The sequence below is a fragment of the Hippichthys cyanospilos genome, chromosome 22 (assembly GCF_059441005.1).
Source record: "Hippichthys cyanospilos isolate Australia breed blue-spotted pipefish chromosome 22, RoL_Hcya_1.0, whole genome shotgun sequence".
Lineage (NCBI taxonomy): Eukaryota > Metazoa > Chordata > Actinopteri > Syngnathiformes > Syngnathidae > Hippichthys > Hippichthys cyanospilos.
Window position 1 is genome coordinate 5,790,241 of NC_142390.1, and position 25,906 is coordinate 5,816,146.

Below are 25,906 nucleotides of genomic sequence, written 5' to 3' on the forward strand. Positions count from 1 at the left end.
GGCAGGAAGAAAACAAATGACTAACAAATACAAATATATTGTGTCATAACAAACTATTTCCTGAAGAAAAGTGGCATGTTAATTAGTTCTTTTTTATGTAAACCTGGCACAGTTAAAAAAAAAATCCAAAATATGAGATTGTTATGCTAAATGTAAGAACCATGTTTGACATCTTGATAAATCAACACATTCCTGTTATTTTTTAGGGCTGATATTTTCCAGGTAATCCCTCATAATAATACTACTACTACTAATAATAATAGTAATAATAATAATAATATCTCATAAATAATTTCCAAGTGAAATATGAAGTCAAAGAAACTAGTGATATGACAGCATACCGATTGTATTATTCAATTGGACTGATATTATATGTGCTGAAACCGGCCCAGCTGGTTTCTGTGTATTTTTTTCATGGAGCAGGTTATGAATAATATTTTTTAATTAGCAAATGATTACGAGACGGTAAGGATGATAATAATCATTCCAGTAAAAAAAAACACTCATTTAAATATAAGTAGCCGACAGTCTCAAAACTGGCCATCAATGTTAGGGTTTGATTGGGTAATAAAAGTCATGAAAATACAACACTTTTTACCGCCCAAAGAACAGAACGGAAATAATGGTTGATTTACTTCAAGGTTAGGAAAATTCACACATATGATAATAATTGAATGACTTCCATGAGAAAATACATTCAAAATGCTTATTTGTAAATGTAATTCAGTAATCGAGTATTTTTTTCAAGGGTTTATGGTTGTTTGGACATATTTCAGCTTCTACCCAATGCACCCGTCAATTTATTAGATTAAAAAATCATCCGTACAATTTATTATTAAAACTTATTATATCAAAATGAGTAGGCGAGTATCAAAGTGATACCCAGCCATTTTTCAAGGTGCCACTCTTTTGATATAGATTTATGATTATGAACTAGAAATTACACATTGTAAGAATAGAAAATTATTTAAAAATAGTATATTGGAGTATGTAGGCCTTTATTCTGCTTCTTGTTTTATCAAAAAAATTAATGTATTGTACTTGGTTTTGATGACGGTGCAAAAGTTGAGTACCCGCGCTGGTGTCGGTCTGAAAATTTCTAAGAAATTGACTATACACAGATCTGACTGGCTGGATTGGATCTGCAGATATCTAGCATTTTACGCAAGATTGCCGACCAACTGTAAAGTCATAATTTACTAATATAACAATACTGTATCATTGATCGGCTCCGCAAAATAAAAAATCTTTGGGTGACGTGTTTTCTTGCGACGTTTTCCTTTTTTTTAATGGAGAGTCAGCTTTTATCGGGAGAATTTTGGAATGATTTTTGTTCCCAAAATTAAATTTTGGTTATTTGTGAATAGCAGCGTTTTGCCTGTGCTTTAAATACATATGTTTTTAATTAGACATATTGGTCCATCGTTTGATTGTACCAATGATCATAATTTGTTCTCCTTTTATTTTTGCGAGGATTTCTAATCGACTCCAAAAGCTTCAATGTGGCTAATAAAAAAAGGTCAAAGGTCAACACGCATTATATTTTTTTAATTAGAGCTTTTTTTTTTCATTTTCTCACAAAAACAACTGAAGAAAACACATTGGAAAAAAAAAAGGCACTGTAGTCTAAAGTTGATTGCAAACAGGAACTCTTGTTCATATTGTACAGATTTAATATGCAGTCATGGCTGTCTATGTAGTCAGTACTAGAGAGGAAAGTGGTAGTTGGGAGGCAGAAGTAGGTCCCTTTTGCCGTAGGTGGCAGATCCCACGTTGGTCGGCGCGTACACGGTACCGATGGTGTTACTGGAACGCACCAGAAAATCCGCCAGTCTTTGTGTGACGCAGGTGGCCGTGTTGCATTTTCTCTTCTGGATGGGATGGCTAAAATGACAGGAGAAGATTCCAGTGAGATGCAAAAAAAAAAAAAAAAACCCCACTAGATTGACTTTTACTTGAATGGATCATCCACCTGTACTTATCCGGGACCTCTCTTGTGGCCATGAGGCCGAGGAAGGGGTTGGAGAAAGGGAACCTAGGCGCCGACCATTCTTGGCTATCTGGCAGAAGGCTCTCATCCTGGCCCAATGAGCTGGAACTTGAGTGTCTGAATCACAAATGAGAAAGTGTGTGGCGCAGAAAGCTGATGACCACCTCTTGGAACCGCAGTCCCAAGGGGGGGGGGGGACGAAAAAGTGGCCACTTCAATGCCCGCCCGTTTCACTCCGCATCGTCTCAGAGCAGCAGCATTTTGCACAATTTCCACGGCGTTCTGACCTCCGCTTATACGCCTACATCTCATTACCTCGCCGACAAATAGATACCGCGTTAGTTTCGCTCACCTGTTGCTCGGGGCGGCGGCGGTGCGACGCAACAATACAAACAGAATTAAGACAAGCGCGGGCACCCTCGGGTGATACATGCTGACAGGTGGCGGGTATCTGAAAGACAATCCAAAATATCTCATTTGTGTGAGATGGATGGAAATGATCATCATAGTATCTAAATGTAACGCAATTTTCATACAGTATACGCAACCCTCCAAGCCTGTCTCATTCATTGGGAATGAGGAAGAAATGCACTAAATCTGGAGAAATTATGAATGTCTACTTTAGTTTGATGCATATTTTATAATGGTGGTTAATAGAAAGCATATTAGATACAAATGCATTAAACTAACATTGGGATGTTTATGTTGAATTCCGAGTTAATTTTGAAGTATTTTCCCTTCCAAAATATTAAAGGCAGTTGATTCAAATGAAGAAGTCGTGAAAAATTAAAAACTAGGTTGGTAGATATGATTTGATTTGATTTCTATTTTTTATATCTATCTATATATCTATCTATATCTATATCTATATCTATAGCTATATATATAGTTATTTTATTAATTATAATAATTAAAATAATTATAAATAAATAAACTATAATTATTTTAATTATTATAATTATTTTTTATTTTATATATATATATATATATATATATATATATATATATATATATATATATATATATATGCACTATCAAAAGTATTCAAACTGTATTAAAAAACAAATATTACAAAGCTTATTACACTCATTATTGTAAACATTCCAATAACAGTTTTTGAGTAACACACAATATCACTTTTGTATATTTTGTGTGATAATGGTACACTTTCTTCGGAATATTTGCATTTTAAAGAGATTTCCTTAGTCAATATTATTTTTGTAAAAAAAAAAATAAATAAATAAAAAAGTGTGTACTGCAAAATCACTTTTCATTGACTTAATTGTTATTGTTTTGACATAGCAATGAAAATAAGAAAAAAAAACACAATTTAGAATACATAGAATACATACTGTAACAAATGTATCAAACTAGCAATTTGTGTTGGAAATAAATTTTTGAAAACCCTTTCAATCTGACAAAAAACAACATCAAATAAAAACGCACACATTTAAGAGTAAATATGAAGTATTAACACTCACTGGATTGACATTATTGTGACGGTGTTGTATAACAAAAAAAAACGACAACAAAAAGTAAAGAAGCCGGTGAACTTACACGATGTAGCCGATTGGAGCCCGTTCGATGGTGGAGCAGCCCAGAGATTTGCCGCACACTCTCCCAACGCGCCAACACTTATAGGTTTTGCGCTCAAACCACTTGTGACATCATTTCTCCAAATATAGCAGTGCGCTTTTTTTTTTTTCCATTCACAATGAACGAGATTGGCTTGGAGTCTCGCATATCTTGTATGCATAGCTCCGCTTTAAGACACCTTTTAACTTTGACAAAATACGTCATCCTTATCATTAAGAGTGTAAGAGATGTCGCTGACCCTTCCAGAAAATAAATAAATAATAAAACGATCCTCGAAGGAAGTCCCATCGAGCTCCGGGTGCTTTCTGAAGTTTTAGGTCAACTCAACTCTGCCCCTTCCTGCTTCCCACTGGACTTGAATTGATCATAAATAATGAATAAAGTGCGATTACTATCATCAATAATGAAAATCCGCTCATGACTTTAATAGGACGTGTCACAACAAGTGAAAAAGAACGGATGAACAAAATAAGTTGCATGAGCTCCAAGTCCAGCGCTGCACTTTGTTTTTGACATTATTCCGATCTAACTAGACCAAACTGAGTTGTAAAAATATGAAAATATTTCCAGATTCATAATCCACAAACTCATTACTAATCAAAACGATCCGATTAGACTTGCGCATAGAACAGATTATTGTATTGAAATAATGGAAATGAAAATGACCTTGTTCATGTGGGCTAATGCTGTGCTTTAGGTGTGATGTAATAAATATGCAAAAATATGCCATTTTCACCGCATTTTTCAGTCTGTGTACATATATAGCATCCATATCTGTTTTGCATTCATGTATAAGCACTTTGGGCACATTAATGAGCTTGTGTAATCCAACAAGGCCACTGAAAGTTCCGGTTTGGAGAGAAAGTGTGATAACGCGGTCATTCGGTTCACAATAAATGTTGAAAGAGTGCAGAAAAAAAGAATTTCCATGTTTGGAAGGGTGAAACATATTTGCGATGTTCGGAAGCTTGATGACAAAGTAGCAAGCTGGACTTTTTGCTAGCGTAATGGTGCACCCGTGTAAAAGTAGTTGAATTCCTACTTTTGTTTCAAAGTGAGCTAGAAATACAAATCACATTTTAAAAAAATGTGTGTATATATATATATATATATATATATATTTATATATTTATTTATTTATATATATATTTATTTATTTATATATATATATTTATTTATATATTTATGTATTTATTTATTTATATATATATTTATATATATATATATATTTATGTATATATATATATATATATATATATATTTATTTATATATATATATATATATATATATATATATATATATATATATTTATTTATATATATATATATATATATATATATATATATATATATATATATATATATATATATATATATATATATATTTATTATATACAGAGAGAGAGAGAGAGAGAGAGAGAGAGAGAGAGAGAGAGATACTGTATATCATGAAAGGCATAAATAGCTGACCATATTAAATAATAGCGTATCAATTAGCACATCCGCCTCACCTGCGGAGGTCGCGGGTTCGATTCCGGCTCCTGTGCAGCCTGTGGTGGCGAATTCAGAAAATGGATAAAAGGAAATCATCGTTTGAGATCCGATACAAGTTCACATCTCTGCTTTAATACTATAAAAATAAGACATCTGTGCATCATTTGAACAGCAGCCTTTTTCATCATCTTTAACACACGCAAGTCACATGACTCTCGTTTTGTAACTTCAGCAAATGAGGTAGCCGCTGTCACTTCTGGGTTGCTACCTTCCAAAATTCTACAAGTTGGGAATTTTTCAGTTGGGTTTAATGGCAAGTTCTATTTGTGCTCGGCGGGGGAAATGTCTCCTCGCGCTGCTCCAAAAACGTCGCTAACGTTAGCGTTAGCATACAGGAGGTGGAAAAAAAAGAGGAGCTCATTTGGATCGGCTCGTTTTGTAGTGACTTATTTTCACGATAGTCACTTTCTTGTCCGGATGTTCCGCTTGGGTATTTTGGCCCACTTTGTGGTTGCTCTCCACGACTTCTTGTGCGCTACATTCAGGAGCAAAGGCATTGTTGGGAACCCCCCCGACGTCCTCCGAGACCGTCGGATCTTCCGTCACTCCTGATTGGATGCGATTTTCCTTTTGCTCGGGGGGGTTGGGCTCATACTCCCACTTCTGGAACTGCTTTCGGAGCAGGATAATCACGGCGAATGTGAAGAAAAACGAGACGCCGCTGATACCGGAGACCAGACCGAGGAAGATAACTCTGAAAATAGTTCATGGGACATATTCATAGACATATTTCCGATCAAATGTTTTCATGCAGAGTATTTATAATGTCATACCGGTACATGTTTGCGTCGTAAAGGCGACAAGCCCCTCTGCCCCCGCACTTTTTAACCGACCACTTCAGGCACGTCAAATCGATGAACGCCCCAAAATAAATCGGCGCCGGAATTCCACCTGTAGGAAAAAAAGTCATCGGTCATAAATTCGGAACCCTCGATGAAAATCGTGCGGATTTTATCATCGACTCTTACCAAGGGTTCGAATAATCATCGTCTGCATACCCAGGGCAAGGGATTTAAGATGCGGGGAGATGCATCTGTAATGACAGTAATTATTCCATTTTCATATATTGCTAGCTATGTAAAATGGAATATTTTGTAATTACGTATCCTATTTTTTGGACTATAAGCCTCGACTTTTTCCTCATGTTTTGAGCCCAGTGCGGCTTATCTGTGTGTGTTTTTGTTGTTGTTGTTGTTTTTGCTAGCCCCCAGCAAGCTAATGTGTGTGTGTGTGTGTGTGTGTGTGTGTGTGTGTGTGTGTGTGTGTTTGTATCTTTTTGAGGTGTCAATTTATGGAACTACTATCAAATAGAACTGAAAAAAAAAAAATATATATATATATATATATATATATATATTTTTTTTTTAAATACATATATATATATATATATATATATATATATATTTTTTTTTTCAGTTCTATTTGATAGTAGTTCCATAAATTGACACCTCAAATAGATACGCACACACACACACACACACACACACACACACATTAGCTTGCTGGGGGCTAGCAAAAACAACAACAACAAAAACACACACAGATAAGCCGCATATATATATATATATATATATATATATATATATATATATATATATATATATATATATATATATATATATATATATATATATATATATATATATTGAATAGGAGAATGTATAAAATTTTGGGTAAATTTGTGTTTTATATACAAAACACAGTATATGTGATTTTATTTGTTATTTTATTTATGTATTTATGATTGGGTACGAATTATGTAGAATGTGTTCTCATGTTCGCGAAACTAAACCATCAAACAAAGGCAAAACAAAAGAGATGCCATTAAAATATTGATTTTGAAAAGATATCCATGCTGGCATGTTCAGTCTATTAAAGAGAGGATGTTGCAGTTGGAAGACGATTACAAAAAAAGTAAACAACCAAAACAAATTATACACCATAATTTTGCGTAAAAATCTGCAGTATATAGTCCAGTGCATCTTACCCATGACAAAAATCATTTTTTTGCTCATATTTTGCTGCTGCGGCTTATATACCGGTGCGCCTTATAGCCCGGAAAATACGGTACTTGAAACTTGTTTAGAATTCAAAATCCCACCTTATAATGACCATATAAGCAGGCGTGATTCCCAGGGAGCTGATAAAAGCGCTGAGAACGGACACGGCCATATAGGAGCTGAAACTTCGACTGCAGCTTTTGGCTTTAGGGCACTGCCCCAGTTTGACGGACGTGCTGCTGCCCGCCGGGAAGGAAGTGGACACGCACGTGCAGTTGTGGAACACCTGTTGGTGGTCGGTATATTTTCTTATCAAAAGTTGGTCTTTGGAATGCATATTGAGCAACACCGTACTGTGCTGCAGATAAATTATTTCACAGATCTGATTTTTTTTTTAGGGGGGGCTATTACGCAATAGGAGCATACTGTTTTTTTGCCGTATCCGCTGTAGCTGAGGCAGCCGGCCATACATGGCGAAATGTACGTGATGCCGCTGTCTGAGCACACCGGGTCCCAGTCCTCTACTGAGCACGAACAGTTTTTGTTGCACTCAGAGAAGAGAGTTTGGTCCCCGCGTAACACTCCCAGCGTCCTGTAAGCGAAAGTGCGCAGGAAATGACACATTCCGCTGTCAAGCAATACCAGAAACGATGACGGCTACTAGTACTGACCCGTTATATGAGATGGTGAGCCCCGCCACAGGAAGATTGTCGCACTTGCTACCAAACTTGAGCAACATGAGGAGATAGGCTCCGAGGGACACGGCGAAAGAAAACTGAGCCCCCGAAACTACGGTGAGCTTGTATCGCTTCATCACAACGCCGCCCAGAAAAATCCCCGCCGCAACCGCCGGCAGTGTCAGAACCCCTGCAAATTCGAACCGAAAAAAAACGGAGTTTAAGTGGCTAATTTAGCATTTAGCATTTGATCTACTAGAAACACGATCAGAAGAAGACTACTAACTAGAATCCTGTTGCGCAATGTTACTAAATGTCACTAAATCCTTTTTATGTCCCTCGAATCAATTATGTGAGAACAGGACAGTTTGACCTTTCCTGGTGAAATACACTGAGAGCTCCCGCGGCGGCATGTTCAAGTCACAAATCTGTCCACCTGCGACTTTAAAAACGAACTACTCAACATCATAAATCCTCCATGTGCCTCAAATCACCCGTTTGAACAACCTCGAAGATTTTCGGGCTTTTTTATCATCGTTGGTCAGTCGCTACCGACAGTCCCGGTGATGAGTGGCTTCCATCACTTTCATGCTCGGTCTTTTATATCATTGTTATTACTGTATCGCATCTCACCCATGTCTGGGCAGTCTACAAGTACCCGCATCCATAAATCTGCCATAAATCAGTCGGTGAGTCACGAATCTGTTGTTTTACCGATGAGGAAGTTGGCTCTGGATGCCGACTGTCCAAACTGCTGCTCGATATATTTGGCATTAAAGGTGTACATGCCGACAATGGAGTTGAACTTCAGAGTGCTGCCGCACATGAGCAGGAAGTAGATGGGATTACACAGCAGCTGTTTCAACGAGGCGAGGAACCCTTTAGGAGATGGAAAAGAGTATAAGCCTGTTGGATTGTGGTGAGGACGGCCGGGAAATGATTTTATTTGAGAACTTGTGGCGCTCCATCAAACCTTTTGAGATTTTTGCGACCTTTTCATCGGGGTTGCTGTCGGGGGAATCAGCTCTTGCGTATAAACTCTTTTGCTTGGATTCGGGTTTGGCCCGTTCAACCTCGGGCGAGCGAGGGAAGAACCAGAAGGGAAGGCCGGCGAGGAAGAGGAGGACTGCGGATATCAGCATGCCCATCCACCAGGCTCCCACCCAGCGGGCATCAGTGGGGGAGATGGTTACACTTTCTGGGAGGTAATAGATGCTTTTAATGGTCTACTAAGGCGTACTGTATACACAATGTGTATACAAACCATCAGTAAAGCTGTTCCGCATTTCAGACTCACCCATGTCAACAAATCCAATATCGACGTATATGTTGGCACAATAGGACCCAAGGAGGTAGCCGAATACAGGGCCAAGCAGAGCGATGGTCTGAATACAAGCTGCCAAACAGGAAAGCCAAAAATCTTGATTTTCCGATGGCGCTATTCAGAAGAACGGATCAGGAAACGGCGCCTACCGATGTAGAAGGGGGAATTTTCTGCTTTAGCAAAGTCGTCAATGTATGAGATGCCCAGAGGTGTGATGGGAGTTTCTCCAATTCCCCGCAGCACATTCCCCAGTAACACATAGAGCCACATATTGGAACTGGACTCCTTTTCACAGGCTGCAAAAAAATGATGAGCAGAAAGTTACGTGCTTTAAAGTTTTTCTCATTGGCAACGGTGTCAAACTCCATTCCTCGAGGGCCGGTATCCAGCATGTTTTGATGTTTGAAAATGATCCCAATCAATCGAAACAGGTGTGTTTTGGGGGAAAACCTCCAAAACCTGCAGGATACCAACCCTCAAGGACTGTTTTTTTGACACTTATGGACTAGGAGATATGCTTTGGAACTGTTGTACGGGTTGCTATTTTGCCATTGTGTTTCCACCTGGACCTTTCAGTAGAAGCCTTTGGAAAACACGGTGTGGCATTCCTGGAATACTTGAAATGTCGCCAGCATTTTGAGTTTATCCATCTCTGTTTTTGCTTCTTCCAAACATTTGGATATTGAGCCCGGGCATTGACATTCCCAAGGAAATATTTGCTAACTCCTTTCCCTTATCTGTAAGAAGCTTAATTCGGCGGCCGCTCGTGCTCAGTAGGAGAAAAAAAAAAGTAATCCCCGATGGAGCGGCGCGGGAGCTGTACCTTGTTTTGCGTTTTGTCCCGTTTCGTTCCAGCGGCTCAATTTGTTCTCAGGACTGACACAGGCGATGGTTGTCATGCTGTCATTTTGAAAGGCGGATATGACCGTGTCATATTTGTAGCTGTGAAAACAAACAAATGAGGCGTTCGAGTGTCCATTTAGTGTCTCTTACACATGTACCCTTAAAATTCCTTACGGCCCCATGAAGAAGTGCGTCAGTCCAGTGAGAAGTGCCCCAGCCGCCATAAGAATGGATCCACCCGCGATGAGCCTGGGTCGGTGCATCTTGGCGCCAAAATGGCTGACCACGGCTAGGAACAATAGGTTGCCTATCGCCATGAAAATACGCAGAGAATATTACTCCCAATTAGAGAGGATCAGCTGTATTTTGGACCAATTGGACACACCAAAGGAGGAACTGCCTCCTAACAAAAGTACCGTATTTTACGCACTATAAGGCGCACCTAAAAGCCTTAATTTTTTTAAAAAGCTGATGGTGCGCCTTATAATCAGGTGCGCCTTATATATGGATCAATATTGAGATTGAGATCCGTAGATGGGGAATGAAATGATAAAGTAAGCTTTACCTGTTTTTTTTGTGTGTTTACAGTTGAACAAGGTTGCTTATATTGACATTGAGTTATTATGCTATTGAGATTTTAGAGTTATTATTTGAGTTATTATTGTTATTACTTTGAGTATTACTATATTGATTGAAAAAGCTTTAAAATATGTCATTAATTGAGGATGCGCCTTATAATCCAGTGCGCCTTTTATATGGAAAAAAGTTTTAAAATATGTCATTAATTGAGGGTGCGCCTTATAATCCGGTGCGCCTTATAGTGTGAAAAATACGGTAATCCAATTGTGATGTAACAAAAGCAGGAGAAATGCAGTTTTACCCATCTCAAAACTTCCGTCTATAAGGCCAACAAGGGAGGTGGACAAGTCGAAACGTCTCTCAAGCTGCGTGATGGAACTTTTGATGAAGGTTCCCACCAGGGTCTTGGAGAAATAGGCGAAGGACAGCGCCACGATAAACATCTAGAAAATGACGCCATTAATGATTTTCACTTCCAAAAACCCTCCAATACAGTTGTTGTTTTTAATTGTCGATTTTCAACGCGAACGGTATGGCGATCGTGAAAACGAACGCCGCTGGCATATTCTGAAAAGCTCAAGCGATACCTTGAGCGTCGAGAAGCCTCGCCGGCGTTTTCCGCTAACGTCCTCGGTGGAGTCGTAGAGCGCCTGCTGGCTCGTCATTTTGGCTCTGTCCTCAAACGTTTCCCCCATCTTTAAGTCAGGCTTTCACCACTTTCACCTGCTGCTCCGCATTGAAATTCAACTGGGCCTCCTCTTCAGAAACAAAGGAGATGTTCCCTCTAAAAGCATAGTTAAAGGTTGAATGGTGATTTTAGACACCTAAGTAAATGCAATTCAGTTTTACATCATCCTTGAAAGTAAAATGGTTGTCGTTTTTGTCTAAAAGCTAAAAGCTAATTCGGCAAATTCGAGCGTGTAACTTTTAATGATGCGCGGCTGTAAACGAATCCGGCTCGAAAGCATCATCCCCATCATGAAGATGAATAACATGATGAGAAAAGCTGTCATCTGAACAAACGATGTTTGACTTTGAAGAATCTAAATTCTAAAACATACTCAGGATTAAAACTCTTGTTTATCAAATAGTTAATAATGTCATTGTTATCCTGGAGACGTCATAACATGGAAAAACTTGAAAAACTACTGATCGAGAACACCACAGGCATTTTGCCAGGCATTTTCTGACTTTTTTTTTTTACCCAAGCACTAAAAATCTTTAAATACGCATCTAGGATTTGAAAGTCTCCACTCTTGAGCAAGACGTAAAAATCCGTCTTTGGCATTGAATGAATGCATCTACAAAATCTGAATGGATCTGGATTCATTAAAACGTGTCACATAAATGTAATGCAAATAACAATTGCGAGAAATCAACGGACCACTTGAACAAATAAAATCCAGTACCTAGTCCATCCTCAATCCGTCTTCAGGGGACTGTCCCTCCCGTTGAGGCTGCCGGCCATGTCGGGAATAAAAACAGACTGGCGAGCCAGAGTCACTTGTGGCGCAGGACAAAAGGCTGTGCACATTTTTATTCCGCAGGCATGCAAGCTCCTCCAGGAGGGCAGAGCAACAAGTTAGGGGAGGTGGAGCAGCCTGATTATTAGGAACTTCTGATGTGCAATAACTTATCTATTTATATACTGCACGAGAACTTCACTTTAAAATGTAGCAATTTAAATACTGGAAATCCACTGACACATGATTCGCAAATTTTTTTCTCTTTGATTCCCACCAGTATGTACTGTGCTTCTACACACACACACACACACACACACACACACACACACATATATATATATATATATATATATATATATATATATATATATATATATATATATATATATAAAAAATCAGCCTCATCAATAAATGACTTGGCGCCTCTTCCTTTTTGAAGAATCAAATGTGAGCCCAAAAATCTGCCCACAATTGCATGAGGGGAATGAAGAAAAATACATGAAACCCTTAAAGTAACCACAAAGTCTGCTTTGCGCTCCAAAAATTCCAGGATTAGGATTAAGAATGTTCACATTCTGAGACAAAACTTTCACACAATGAGAGTGGTATTGATTCCCTAAACTCTAAAATACATACGCACACACATATACACACACATACATAATGTATTTTTAATTTTGCAGGGACTGTGTGTTTTAGTTAGTGGATTAGTATAGTGCCTCCCCTGCTGGTGAAAGCAGGCACTGCACATGTTCGAAGCATTTTAATGTCTTATCCAGGAATACAAAACAGTCATGTGGGTCATCACGACTAATAACAAAGTATCATTAAATTATATTAGTGAAGAAGACAAGGCCAAAACTCACAAAAGGTGATAAATTTTGAATGCAAATGAAAACTGCGGGCCAGTACGTTTATGGTGAAACAAAAAAAAACGTAGAAAAACAATTTTGATTGTTTTTTTTAAGGAAACAATCCATACAGTCGTACAAAAGATGAAGTGCATTTGCATTAGTAAATATTATGTAAATTATCAACAGTAATTACAGAGATGCTACAGTTTGAAGCGCTCAAGTCTTGTGTGTGTGTGTGTGTGTTTTTGTGCGTGTGTGTCTGTGCGTGTGTAATGATGTGATGTAACAAATCTGTAGGCAGCGACACACAGGATTTCTGACGAAGTAAATAAAGGATATGACACCTTTGAGAGTTCTTTCCCACTCTCCTTCCCCTCTTTTTTTTTTTTTTTTACATTTTCCTACTGCATCTCACTCCACTTTAATACACAACTCAAACATACATTAAGCTCTTGTTAGATCTACTGTGCCAAAGTAGTCCAGTGAAGCCCATAAAAGCTCTCTTGTGATCGTTTTGAGTATAAAAACAGCATTTTTTTTTAAATTCCGTTTTTTAGGAACTAATAAAAATAGGATTTAAAAAAAGTGGCGTTATTTAAATAGTGCTCTCCTTGTCTGCGTTGTCTTTGTTTTGGGCAATATTGATATTAACACGTCCATTCACTTCATTCTCCTCGAGTCCATTTTCTTTGGCTTGTTCCCTCAGTGCCAACTTCTTCTGCCGCTGCACAATTTTATGATAGAGGCCTCCCCACATCATATTCGAAAGGAGGTACAGTCCAGTGATTAAGCCCATGAATGTCCACCTGGAAGGTATTTATACAGCTGTAAATCCTTTTAATGTTGCGTTAAAATTTTGTTGTACCTGAACGCGTCGGCATCATAAAGTCGACACGCGCCGCGGCCCCCGCACTGCTTGGTACCCCACTTCAAACAGGTGCGGTCAATCAGGGCCCCAAAATATATGGGAGGGGGTATCCCACCTGTAAAATAAATAAATAAAGTTGTAAATTTTATTTAAGAACAGTATAAAAAAAACTCGACTGTTTTGAATCTTGTCGAATAGAAAGAAGTGATTTGGCGCCGTCTTGTGGTATTTTTGTGAAATGAATCTTTTGGGTAGGCCCTGGGATTTTGGTGCGCCTGCTCCGATCTGTAAATCTTTTTATATGTGACAAGAGGAGAACAAACTTGAAATACTTGACCACTGATATGACTAATTACGGTAAATTGTGGAGAATCACGTGACCATCTATTGGCAATCCGTTGGTTCCAGGTCAATTAAATCCGTTAAATAAAGTAGCGGCAGTACACAGTGGAAATACGTTTCGGCACCTCTGCCGATGACTCACCCAGAGTTCTTACTATCAGCGTCTGCATTCCTAAAGCCAGAGCCTTCAGGTCTTGTTGTATGGACCTGAGCAGCACGATGTAGCCCGGGGTACCCCCGCACGCCGATATGAAGGAGCCCACCACGGACAGAGCCATGTAGATTTTAAAGATCCGGTCGCACCCGCTTTTTCTGGAGCACTGGCCCAACACCGCTGATGTATTTTGGCTCGGAGTGATCATTTCAGTAACGCAAGAACAGTTATGGAAAACCTGCAGAAGTGGAGAGAAATGAGGCGCAATATGATGGTTGTTGTCACGGTAACGCTTTTCGGTCCTACCATCTCCTTTCCGGTGCCCGTGGAGGTCTGACAGCCAGCCAGGCAGGGAGAGACGTATGTTATCCCGTTATAGGCGCACACCGGATCCCATTGTTTCATTGAGCAGGAACAGCCGGCGTTGCACTGTGACAACAACGTCTGCGGCTTGTAGGACACGTCAGGGATTCTGGCGCGAGAGAGATTAGACATTTGATTGGACTATCAAACTGACAGTTGTCGTCTATTTTTTGGAGGACCTTCCAGATTAGTGACGGAAATGAAAAAAGATTCTATTTTGACCAAGGAAGTCTCCCCAAAAACGGCGCACGCCTACTACCCAAAGTCAGCTGGGTTAGGCGCCAGCAAGCCTGTGACCCTTGTGACAATCAGCACCTTTAGAAAATGGACGGATGGAATATACTTTCATAGTTAATAGCTGTTTTGGTCTAGCTCACAGGTGTAATTTTACTATTGACCACTAGATGGCGACACACTAATTTGAATGCATAAATCTGAAAGAAGAAGACAGGAAGTGCTACATTTCAGCACAACCTAGTCTTTTGTTGAAAATGTTTGAAGGCCATCTGCTGGAATGTAAATCTTTGAGCAGGATTATTGATTTAGAGCGATCGGTTATTTCTCGGCTCGATCGTTTTGGCCGATTTAAATGTCACAGTCCTTGTCGCTCACCCTTCGTACGTGACGGTGAGTCCGGCCACCTCGGCGCTCTCGCAGTGAAGGAAGACCTGCACGACCAGCAAGCAAAAAGAGCAGACGGATGCCGTGATGGACACCCTGGCCGCCCCGATCACGCCCAGTTTGAAACGTTTCAGGACGAAACCTCCAGTAATGATGCCCAAAGCCACTGCTGGTAGGTTCAGTATACCTGCAGAAAAGAATGGAATTTTGTGTAGAATTTCGAATTTTGTGCAGACACAAAACTGGTCGCAGAGTCGATTGCGTCCGAACAATGACTTTACTGAGAAACACAATCGCACTTCCCTTCAATAACATCATTGTTCCCATTAGGTTGCATCCTGTGTACGTTGTACCTATGAGGAAAATGGCCTTGGAGGCCGACTGGCCGTAAATTTGCTCCAAGAACTTTGGCTTGAAGGTGATCATGCCCATGAAGCCGTTGACGGCCACCAAGTAGGTAAGGATCATCAGCGAGTAGATGCTGTTCCTGAAGAGTCGTTTCAAAGATGGAATGAAATCTGAAAATGGGAAATTAGCATTAGAGGTATCTTTGTGGTTTTGGAGTCCCACAAACTGCCTGCCAGTTTTGGAGTTATCTAAGTGTTCGGGAGTGGACTCTGGTTTTATTTTGAAGGTTATTCAACTTTTGCCCACATTGGTGGCTAGTTACTTCAGGTCTATGGATTATATCAGTTAATAATTGAACATGTCAATCCCCACATTTGCTCTGAAACGTGGTCTTCTGGAAGACGTTTTGGTACCTTTAGCCATCTCTGTGAACGTTGCCTCTTTCTCTTCGTGATCCTGTTCCGGGAGGAAATGATCCTGCTCCGCCTCTGTGCCGAGCTCTAGTCCTTTGCTCCGGTCTTTCTCCTGCCCCTGCTTGGGAAGAGACTTGGGCAGGAACCAGAAGGGGATACTGGAGAGCAAGATTATAGTGCCGGTGGCGATGAATCCCAGCCACCAGGCCCCGACCCAGCGGGAGTCCTTGTAGTTGATGGTCACGCTATCTGGCAATAGGAAGCGATTGGACAAGGCGACGTTAGGAAAGCTTAACTCCTTATAGAGCCTCTTTATTGAGCATGGCGCAATATCTCTAACTGAATATTCTGCAATGGACTCTGAAGACCCTGATAAGGAGTCATTTTACGGACAAGCGAACCCACCAAAGTGGGTTAAAGGGACACCGGGTTGACATGATGTGTCACATGCGCACCTAAATTCACAAATCCAACGTCCACGTAGATCTTGGCGAGAAAGGATCCCATCATGTAGCCAAACATGGGGCCCAGGATCCCCACTGTATGGATGCAGGCTGGCATATTGAAGAAAAAATACATTAAAAAAAATATGATTAAGTATTACTGGGATTTCACATAAACTACAACCTAAACCCAAACTCCAACCTACCGTCTTGGTTGAGTATTGCTACGATGCTGCTAATATCCTACCACCTTAGAATCTATACAGTAAAATGATGTATTGAGATTAAGAAGATTAAGTATTGTTAGAATGTTGCATTTCCTACCAATAACTTACCATCTTACAATTTACACAATATCACGTGCAAATTCTTAAGTCGGTAATTGGGACCTATCGTGAGATCTTGAAATCTGAGCTTAATTCGAAAATATGGTTAAGTATTGCTAGCATCTTGTATTACTTCCCAATAGCCTACCATCTTAGAATCCATACAGTATCTTTTAAAAGCTCTTAAAGTCAGCAATTTTGACCTTTAGTTATGACTTGAGATCTAATTTTAGTATTGATGTTGCATTTTTTATTGATCACCTACCATGTTAGAATCTATACAGTGTCACTGGCAAACTCTTAAAGTCAGTAATTTTGACCGACAATTATGTCTTGAGATCTTTGTTTAATTAAAAGTGCGGTCGAGTATTGCTAGAATGTTGCATTGCCTATCAATAACTTACTTATGAGCTATACATTATCGTTTGCAAACTAGTTAGTCAGAAATTGTGACCATAGTAATCTCTTGAGATCTGAGTTTATTTTCCAAGTATGGTTATGTATTGCTAGAATTTTTCATTGCTTACCAATAACCTACCATCTTAGAATGTATTCAGTATCACTTGTTAACTCTAAATTGTGGCCTAAATTCAAGTCTTGGGATCTTGAGTTTAGTTAAAAAATATGGTTAAGTATTGCTATGATGTTGCATTGATTACCAATAACCTACCATCTTAGAATCTATACAGTATCACACGCTAACTCTTAAGGTCAGTAATTGTGGCCTAAAGTGATGTCTTGGGACCTTGAGTTTAATTAAAAAATATGGTTAAGTATTGCTAGGATGTTGCATTGATTACTCAGTAATTTTGACATGCAGTGATTTCTTGAGGTCTGAGTTCTTAGTATTGTTTTAAACTCCAGATTATATACTTTTTCCAGGATCAGTGCTACTCATTAGCATGGTGTTTCCCATCATCTCTTGCTATTAAGCTAGCAGACTTTCAGACAATTGACTTGTGTCCTTTTTTTTGTTGTAAAATTGAGTTAACTGACATCGTATTATCAGAAAACAATGACGAGTTTTAACAACTCAGAACAAACCCAAGTAGAAAGGAGTGTTCTCTTCTTTGGAAAAGTCATCCAGGTAGGAAACGCCCAGAGGCATGATGGGGGTCTCGCCGATCCCTCGAAGCATGTTTCCCAGAAACACATAAACCCACATGGAGGAACCCGCAGCTTTCTCGCAATCTAAGAACAAGGCGTGAATTGCAGAGGAACACGATCTCGCGACCGTTCGTTGTCGGCCGTACCCGCTCGGGCTGCCAAATCAGGCGCCTCGTCCTCGTCGCTCCAACTGTGATTGGACGAACATGGCAGGATGCTCTCGGTGCTGTTGCTCGTGCCGTGAGTCATGCTGGTCTCGTATTTATACCTTCAAGAATAACCACCTCGAGTCACTTCCGGGCAATACCAACAAAAATCGATTTTTAGAGGTTTGAAACAGAGTACTGACGGGCCCTGCAGAAAGTGCGGGAGGCTAATGAGGAAGGAACCCGCGGCCATGACCAAGCAGCCGATCGCAATCAGTCGGGGACGATGGAGCTTCGCCCCGAAGTAGCTCACAAAGGCGATCACCAGCAAGTTGCCTTCAAAGCAACAAGCGTCGACTTTAAGATATTTTGTCTGGAATTATTATGTGAAAAGGTCTTTATACACGAACCCATTTCAAAGCTGCCGTCGATGACCCCGATTAGAGAGCTGGGGATGTCAAAGCGCCGTTCGATCTGGGTGATGGAGCTCTTCATGTACGCGCCGCCAAAAGCTTTGGCGAAGTATGCGAACGCCATAGAGGCCAGAAAGAGCTGCAGTGATTCAAAAAAAAAAAAAAAAAATCATTATCATCAGTAAATATTGGACGTACACTATCAGGGAAACAAAGTAAAAAAATATTCAGATTTTTAGATGAAATATCAGGATGAAGCTAAAATGCACACGTGCAACTGTTGAATGGCAAAACTCACAATATTCTTTTTGATAATTAATTTTCTCTCTGCTCGGTCTCATGACGTCAAAACGTCAACAGCAGGATGACGACAAGTGTCTTACATAATATCGATCGGCTTCATTTTCATCTTCATTTTTGGATCCATACACTCAATCCTACATACAGTATTTATAGATTTTTTTTTTTCAAATATTTGGCCAAAGGAGGTTCTAAAAGTGGTTGGTAAAGTAATTGATTACATAAAGTAATTCATGTACAAAGGTAATCAGTCAGCTGATTAAATAAACATGTATATAAATATGTATATACTGTAATGGATTTTTACATAACCAGGCTAACATTGCGGACATTACTGGTAGTTTTACGTTATTGACAAAAACACACACACACACACAAAAAAAAAAAAAAAAAAAAAATTTTTTAGATCATATATATATATATATATATATATATATATATATATATATATATATATATATATATATATATATATATATATATATATATGATCTAAAAAAATATTTATTTCTGCCTTTATTTCCTAGTTAGCGTTAGTGATCAATAGCTAGACAAATAATATGGAGATAAGCTTTTTAAAATAAAAAAAAAAAAAGCTGGGCTTTTTACATTTTTGGAAACCGTGTGCATGAGACCTGCAGTTGAGCAATTTTTTTTGTATGTTTTTTGCGCGTGTGCATTATTTAGACAAGCGTCGAAGTTTGTTTGCACCGACCTTGAGTTTGGAACAGCAAGCATCACGCGGCTTGGTGGACTCCACACTCATGATGCTGCTGTGTTTTCGAGCAACCTGTGCGAGAACTCCAAAAATAAACGGCCTTATCGTAAACCGCGAGCGCGCATGGAGAGCTGTAAATAAAACATAGGAGCAAGTCCTAGCAAGATTTAAAAATGGACGAGTCATCATTTTAGCTTTACTAGTGGAAGAAGCCGAAGAAAAAGTCTTACCTGAGAAGCAGCAGTGGTCCTAGGAGGATTGAAAAAGATGTGAAGAAGCAGCCTGCAGGCTTGTTGGACCTGGCAGGACTTTGCGCTGGGAGTCGAACCTTATCACAAACAAACTATAACATCACCTATAATCAGTAACCACTCATGTGCGCTTGTTGATCATGTTGATAAAAGGCCCCTTCGACACTCTTTCACACACGGCGAAAAAAAAAAAAAAACGTGCCGGCTCTACCTGGTTAAAGGTCCAGCCCAGGAAGGCTGAGAGCAAACAAGAGGCCAGGCAATCACAGTTGCACATCCTCCCCCCTGTGAAGTACGCAGCACAACAAACAGCAGCAGCGTGAAGCCGATTCGCAAAGCCCGCGTGTGTCTTTTACTTTGCTGTTTTCTCAAACTCAAATGCCTTCCTCTCTTGTGAAGCAGAACGTCCCCCCCCCAGCCCCCCAGGCCCAAACAAAGCCTTCCTGCCCTATTGATCCTTCCTAACAATGGCTTTTTCTTACTTAATCCAATCATGCTTACAAACAGCGGAGCATCATATATCCCGTCATAAATGGCCGATAGGAGAGATTATTTGGATGAGTTGGTGCAAATGCGCTCAGTGGTTGATGTCGTTTGAATTTTATGATGACTGAGTAGTGTCCTCCGGCAGATCTGGGGGGGTACGTAAGACTTTCACAGCATTCCCGGCAACAATAGAGGTTTCTTTTCAAATTAAGAGCAAATTAAGTGTAACAGGAAGCAGTTTATTGCAAAATTATTTTCTTAAGCGCGCGCTGCTTAAAATGTTGTTCTAAAGCCGGGTGTCAAACATAGGGCTCACGGGCCGGTTCTGGCCCGCAATTGGGTACAGTTGGGCCCGTGAGATGATTTTGTAAAGTATCAAAATGAGCTGATTTTTTTTTCAATAAATTAAAATCTTCAAATGTATTATGATTAATAGTAATGTTCATGATTTATGATCATTAGTGATATTGGACTTTTTTTATTTTGGGCATTATCAAAAAAGAATAACAAATTCAACGTTGTTATTTCAAAGTTATATAAATGCATACCATGATTTTATTGGTCTGCCCTACTTGGGAAGAGATTTTCTTCCATTTGGCCTTCAATCATCCGTAACTATGCAGCATCTTGGTTGTGCGGTCACAGTTTAGACCTTGTGAAAAGTGAGAGGTGTGTGCAGCTCCCAATGGATGCGGGTGAATTCATCAAAATGGGTTTTCTGTTGTATTTTATCCATGTAAAGGTTTTTAGTCTATATTTTTAACTTTTACTGTAACATACTGAAAACATTCGGATCAAACCCATGCACATTTGAGCCTTATTTAACCTCGTGTCGACTTGGCTGGACCAATCATGGCCCATTACCAGGCGCCTTCGCCGTTTTTGCACTCAGCGGTCCGCGCGCTGATTGTCTCGGCTCCAGAGTGCATTTGTGTCATTCGACGGCAGTCGTGCAGCCACGCCGCATGTCCGCAGAGATTACTCGTACAGCGCGTGCGGACCGATCGATATGAGAGCGGGCAGACAATAATGACGCTTAAGTATGTCGGCCGGGGTTGTGAGCTTGAGGGACATGAAGGCTTTTCCCGGAAGCATGATTTTTAATCAGCGAATCAAAAATGCTGAGGACTGACTGACTGCATGTGTTGAATCAGTCTCTACTTGCTGGACAAAAGGGGGACACCGATAAAATGTTTTCATGTGAAATGATGGTAAATAAATCTTACTATAATATTTACTTGTGTATGTTATTTATGTACCCCCAAAAAAAACACAATTTTTTACTTTAGGTATCTGCTAGTAATGGACAAAATACGCTTCATGACAGACTTGCAATGTTTTTGGACTCCTCTAGATGGCAATCAAGGTTCAAAGATGCCGTGAAAATGTAATCAATTTCTATTGCACTGGTGTTTATCTTTCAACCAAGATCGCCATCTCGAGGGATCAAAAATATTCACAAGTACCTCATGAGGCTTAATTTTCCATCATTGGTATCTGCAGCCTCTGCGAGTATCCGATACCTGGAATTATGGCTAGTAGCTCAATACTAGCAACGGTACGAAAAATGTCGGTTGAATTTACCCGACTTTATGGTGTCAAGTAGTTGCACGGAATAAAATAATCAAGATCCAGATATATTTTTTGAAATATAGTTTATATATAAATGTACATTGTAAATAAAATCATATCAACAGTAATAGTAATTGTCTAACCTGTTGAGACCCAGCCTTTCATCTGGGTCCACTTTAGACATGTTGTCATTTCTATATTTACATATCCATAGTTTTGACTCGTTCTAGTTTTCGGTCGATTTCTAAGAGAATATTCATAACTTGACGTTGAGCGCCTGGTAAGTGTAAGTCCAGCAGGGGGCAGCATCCTCACATGGAGATAACGCCACAATTGGATAAACACGCTGTTATAAAGAACTCATTTGTTGTTGTTTTTTGACACAAATACAATAAGCGTTATTATTTGTGCATTTTAACTTTTAAAATGTGAAAAATGCGTCGGTGACTGTTAAATGAGAGCGCGTTTTTGAGTTTAACTCCACGTGCCGTTTCTATTTTGGCATCAGGCAGCGACTTGGGTCATTGACGTGTCTCGCATCACTCGCTGAAAAGAAGAGCTCCTTGCGTCACGCCGACGCCGCCGGTGACGAAGGGATGCGCTGCACTCCTTCCTCCTGTCTTGAACTCTCTCATCAGGACCACAGGGAGGAGATGCGCGCAACTTGGCTCAGTGTGCCGTCGAAAGTGCTCGGAGTCGCGCATCGTCCCTTATGTCTCGAAAGCAGGCGGAGCATGACTACAACCTGCGGAGTATGAGCAACCTGATGGGCGAGCGCTGGAGGAAGGCGAGCGACGGAGGGGAGCGGAGTCTGATCAAGGCGCCGTCCAACGCCAGCGTCAGCAGCCTGCAGGTGTCCTCCGCCGCCGCCGGCTCCGGCGCTTCCTCCTCCGGCGCTTCCGCCGCCGCCGCATCCTCCACCGGGGACCTGGAGAGGGCTGCGCGCAAGCAGTTCATGCAGGATGTGACGCCAGGCTTCGTCTACGTCCTGGCCGCCTTCTCCGCCCTGGGCGGCTTCCTGTTCGGCTACGACACCGGGGTGATCTCCGGGGCCATGCTGCTGCTCAAGAGGCAGATGGAGCTGAGCGCCTTGTGGCAGGAGGTGCTCATCTCCAGCACGGTGGCCGCCGCCGCCGTCGCCGCCCTCCTCGGCGCTTTCCTCAACGGGCTCTTCGGGCGCCGGGTGTGCATCCTGCTGGCCAGCTTTTTCTTCACCGTCGGAGGAATCGTGCTCGCCGCCGCGCCCGGGAAGGAGGCGCTCCTGGCGGGCAGGCTCGTCGTCGGAGTGGGGCTCGGTGAGATGCGCTTTTGCACCTTTCTTTGATTGCGATGACGACCGAAGTTAAGTTGCAAAAAGTTGCGGGGATGCATTCACCGTCGACGCCTTGATTGCGTTGTCAAACAGGAACCGTATAATACTTGCCTATTTCCCTAATAAAGCTTAAAAATAGAGGCAAAGAAGGAACATCGTGAACTAATGTGGGTGAGCAGTGGCGATCCTGCGGGAGACCCCCCCCCCCAAAAAAAAAAAATCATCCCTCTAGCAACTATTACACTTTTATTTTGCCCCCCTTCCTCCAAAAAAGTGACGTTGCATAATGCTAATAACTATTTAGAGGTTATTGACAAACTCCACACTTCTGTTAAAAATCATACAACCAATCATTCAAAATAAAGCGAGATTTAAACTAATTTGCTTCCTTTGCTCGTGATAACTCCACAAGGGGGCGCTAATGAAAGACGTGGCATGATGCCAAAAACAATTCTACAAAGTAGAATTGACAAGATAAGAGCCTCACAAATCTTTAGTTAGCTTTAATATCTGGATGAATTACTTTACTTAATTACTTAAAATGTTTGTATTTAAAGTAGCTTGCGTATATCTAAGGTACTTTTTTTGAATAGAAAACTATCACTCACGATATTGAAAGAAAACAACCAGTACATGTGGAGAGAAAAACATTTTGGAACTCCCACCCCCATCCCTGAGAATCGCAATTAGCAAAGCTGCTAATTACACAGCTTGATTCTCGTCCCCACCAAACCGCACGCCTGCGGTTGTTAGACAACTCGCTGTCTTTGCCATTATCATCAATAGCATCTTTATTAGATTCGCTCGGCTACCGTTGCATGATAGAGAGAAAAAGTCCCAGCATGCCCCTCTGGAAGCCACGCTGAGCACATTCAGTATCGAATCCCTCCATTTGATGACAGATGCTGCAATTGTGTTTGTGTGTATATATATATATATATATATATATATATATATATATATATATATATATATATATATATATATATATATTAGGGACGTTGTGCAATGCTATACAGATGTTGGAATGTCATCCATTTTTTTGTATCATGCAGTCCTTATTTATTCAGGGATGAATTGTTTTATTGTTTTAATGTTTGTTTTACACCAATGATCATCACCGATGCCTCATTTCACAACACAAAATTAATCATCTTGCCTCTCGCAAATGATGGGTTCCGAAATGAGGATGAATATACACAATCAAGCAGTGTTTGTTTGCAGATGGCTGGCAAAAAAAAAAAAAAAGAAAAAGAAGCGTGGGGGTTGAACTCACCAATTCCATCATCAGGTCATTTTGCTTGTTAATTTCAGATCTTGCGCTCCTCGCCATCCACATATTTTCCCATGCAGATGTGCTCATTACGCAAGCATGCATGAACCAGACCTTGAAGGAACAGGAAATACATTCTGGCACCGCAATTAGCCGCCGGAGATTCTATTAAGGAAACATATTTCATCCCGCGCTATTATTCTGGCTCCAGACTGTCAATTGCATTCTCACATTTACATTACAAAAACGAACGTTTTTGAAATGAACTAGCCCCCAAAAAGGTCAAGGAAACTGTTTATCTGAGCGGCAAATGTCGCACACATCGCGAGCCGCGTTTGTCGCTAGTGCTTCTCCTCACATAAGGCCTCTGGTTAGTCATCTCCTGGCCAGAATTTGTTCAAATGACCTTTTAAACGAGCAAAACGGCGACCGCGTTGCGATCGCGTGTTACCGTGACTGACAAGAAATAATTGCATTCGTCTTGAAAGGAGGCAATTACCCTAAGAGCCGATTTGCATATTTCAAATAAAAGGTGGCGTGGATTAGAGTTGTTTGGGTAGGTGTGGAAATTGGTAAAATAAACATTAACAGCCATGCGCTTAATTGCGTTTAAAGGTCTTACATTTCTTGAACAAATAAATGTGAAAGGTTTTGATTTTGTTTATGCAGAGGAAGTTGTTGACATTAAATGCAACACATCAAATGTCAGAAAATGGTCATGAAACTAATCAATATACCATGTGTATTGAAAACAATTAGCTAGCTTGATGCTATCGCTAATTAGCCTGGGAACCAGACCTTTGAATGAAAAGCTTTGAGATGGATAAGACAACAAATATAAGTGCCGTACCGATGAGCTCAGAGCGGATGTGACAATAAAACCTTATTGATTTCTTGATTTGTCACATTTTTGATGAAGATATTGGACATGTCAGGCACTTTTGTCCTCATTATCGATCGATCTGTGCCGTTTCATTTCCCGGACTTTCATTTCGTCTCCGTTTGAGAGCAAACAGATCCTTCCGAATTTGATTATGACTGGGCATAACTTTCTACTTCTCTCTGCTGGATTAAATCATCAGGTTTTTTTTCCTCTATTCCATTTTCGATTTGAAGACGTCTTTATCGTGGAGAGTCTTGGCTCTGCTTTTTTTCTTCTGCCTTGTCTTGGAATCCTAATTAGCTTCCTCCGTCGTCGCTGTCCGTGATGGAGGGCGGAGTGAAGTATTTGTCTGTGATCGAGTGTGTGCGCCAGGACGCTTGGCAGGCTAGTGTAAGAAGACAATGTCTTTTGTGCGAACCTCTTTAACAACAACGTCAACACAATGCAGACAACCACGTATGCTTTGTGTTTTTTTTTTTTTTTTTCAAGGAAGATGAATTGAAAATTTTCTCGCTAAGCGTTTGATACAATCGAAGCAGAAAATGATGCAATCGCGTCGTCCCGTCCGGAGACAGCCCGATTTTCTCTTGTTTACCACTGCTGAAAATGTCAAGTGACTTTTGACCTTTCTGCCGGCGGCAGAGCTATCGGCGTATACGTGTTTTGTCTTAGAAAAGAAGTGAA

General features: G+C 40.4%; 4 protein-coding genes across 6 annotated transcripts in view; 1 reads left to right on the forward strand and 3 right to left on the reverse strand.

Moving 5' to 3' along the window:
* slc2a13a (solute carrier family 2 member 13a) overlaps positions 1-25,906 on the forward strand; it is a 56,723-nt gene that overhangs the window by 5,479 nt on the left and 25,338 nt on the right. For 2 of the 3 annotated variants that reach the window (XM_088406506.1, XM_088406507.1), the window contains exon 6: positions 22,263-23,049. In XM_088406506.1, coding sequence (XP_088262632.1) covers positions 22,467-23,049 — 583 coding nt within the window. In that variant the 5' untranslated portion in view covers positions 22,263-22,466. Of the gene's footprint in view, positions 1-13,874; positions 15,404-15,561; positions 15,689-22,262; positions 23,050-25,906 lie in introns of those variants that run through there. The other variant, XM_088406508.1, reaches the window with a different exon arrangement.
* iapp (islet amyloid polypeptide) lies at positions 1,528-3,609 on the reverse strand. The gene is made up of 4 exons (XM_088406757.1): positions 3,548-3,609; positions 2,343-2,441; positions 1,973-2,107; positions 1,528-1,884 (listed from the first exon to the last, which is right to left on the reverse strand). The coding sequence occupies exons 2-4, from the start codon at positions 2,420-2,422 to the stop codon at positions 1,707-1,709; spliced, it is 393 nt and encodes a 130-aa protein (XP_088262883.1). The 5' UTR covers positions 2,423-2,441; positions 3,548-3,609; the 3' UTR covers positions 1,528-1,706.
* On the reverse strand, positions 5,191-12,670 carry slco1e1 (solute carrier organic anion transporter family, member 1E1). Its single transcript, XM_088406503.1, has 15 exons — positions 11,973-12,670; positions 11,151-11,347; positions 10,865-11,006; positions 10,159-10,291; positions 9,965-10,083; positions 9,291-9,437; positions 9,115-9,213; positions 8,791-9,015; positions 8,532-8,696; positions 7,812-8,007; positions 7,567-7,732; positions 7,242-7,426; positions 6,109-6,173; positions 5,914-6,031; positions 5,191-5,834 (listed from the first exon to the last, which is right to left on the reverse strand). The coding sequence occupies exons 2-15, from the start codon at positions 11,256-11,258 to the stop codon at positions 5,498-5,500; spliced, it is 2,205 nt and encodes a 734-aa protein (XP_088262629.1). The 5' UTR covers positions 11,259-11,347; positions 11,973-12,670; the 3' UTR covers positions 5,191-5,497.
* Positions 12,852-19,905, reverse strand: LOC148405641 (solute carrier organic anion transporter family member 1C1-like). Its single transcript, XM_088406505.1, has 14 exons — positions 19,676-19,905; positions 19,443-19,517; positions 18,425-18,566; positions 18,218-18,350; positions 18,015-18,136; positions 17,806-17,952; positions 16,448-16,546; positions 15,993-16,241; positions 15,585-15,749; positions 15,223-15,418; positions 14,554-14,719; positions 14,236-14,485; positions 13,749-13,866; positions 12,852-13,689 (listed from the first exon to the last, which is right to left on the reverse strand). The coding sequence occupies exons 2-14, from the start codon at positions 19,491-19,493 to the stop codon at positions 13,479-13,481; spliced, it is 2,049 nt and encodes a 682-aa protein (XP_088262631.1). The 5' UTR covers positions 19,494-19,517; positions 19,676-19,905; the 3' UTR covers positions 12,852-13,478.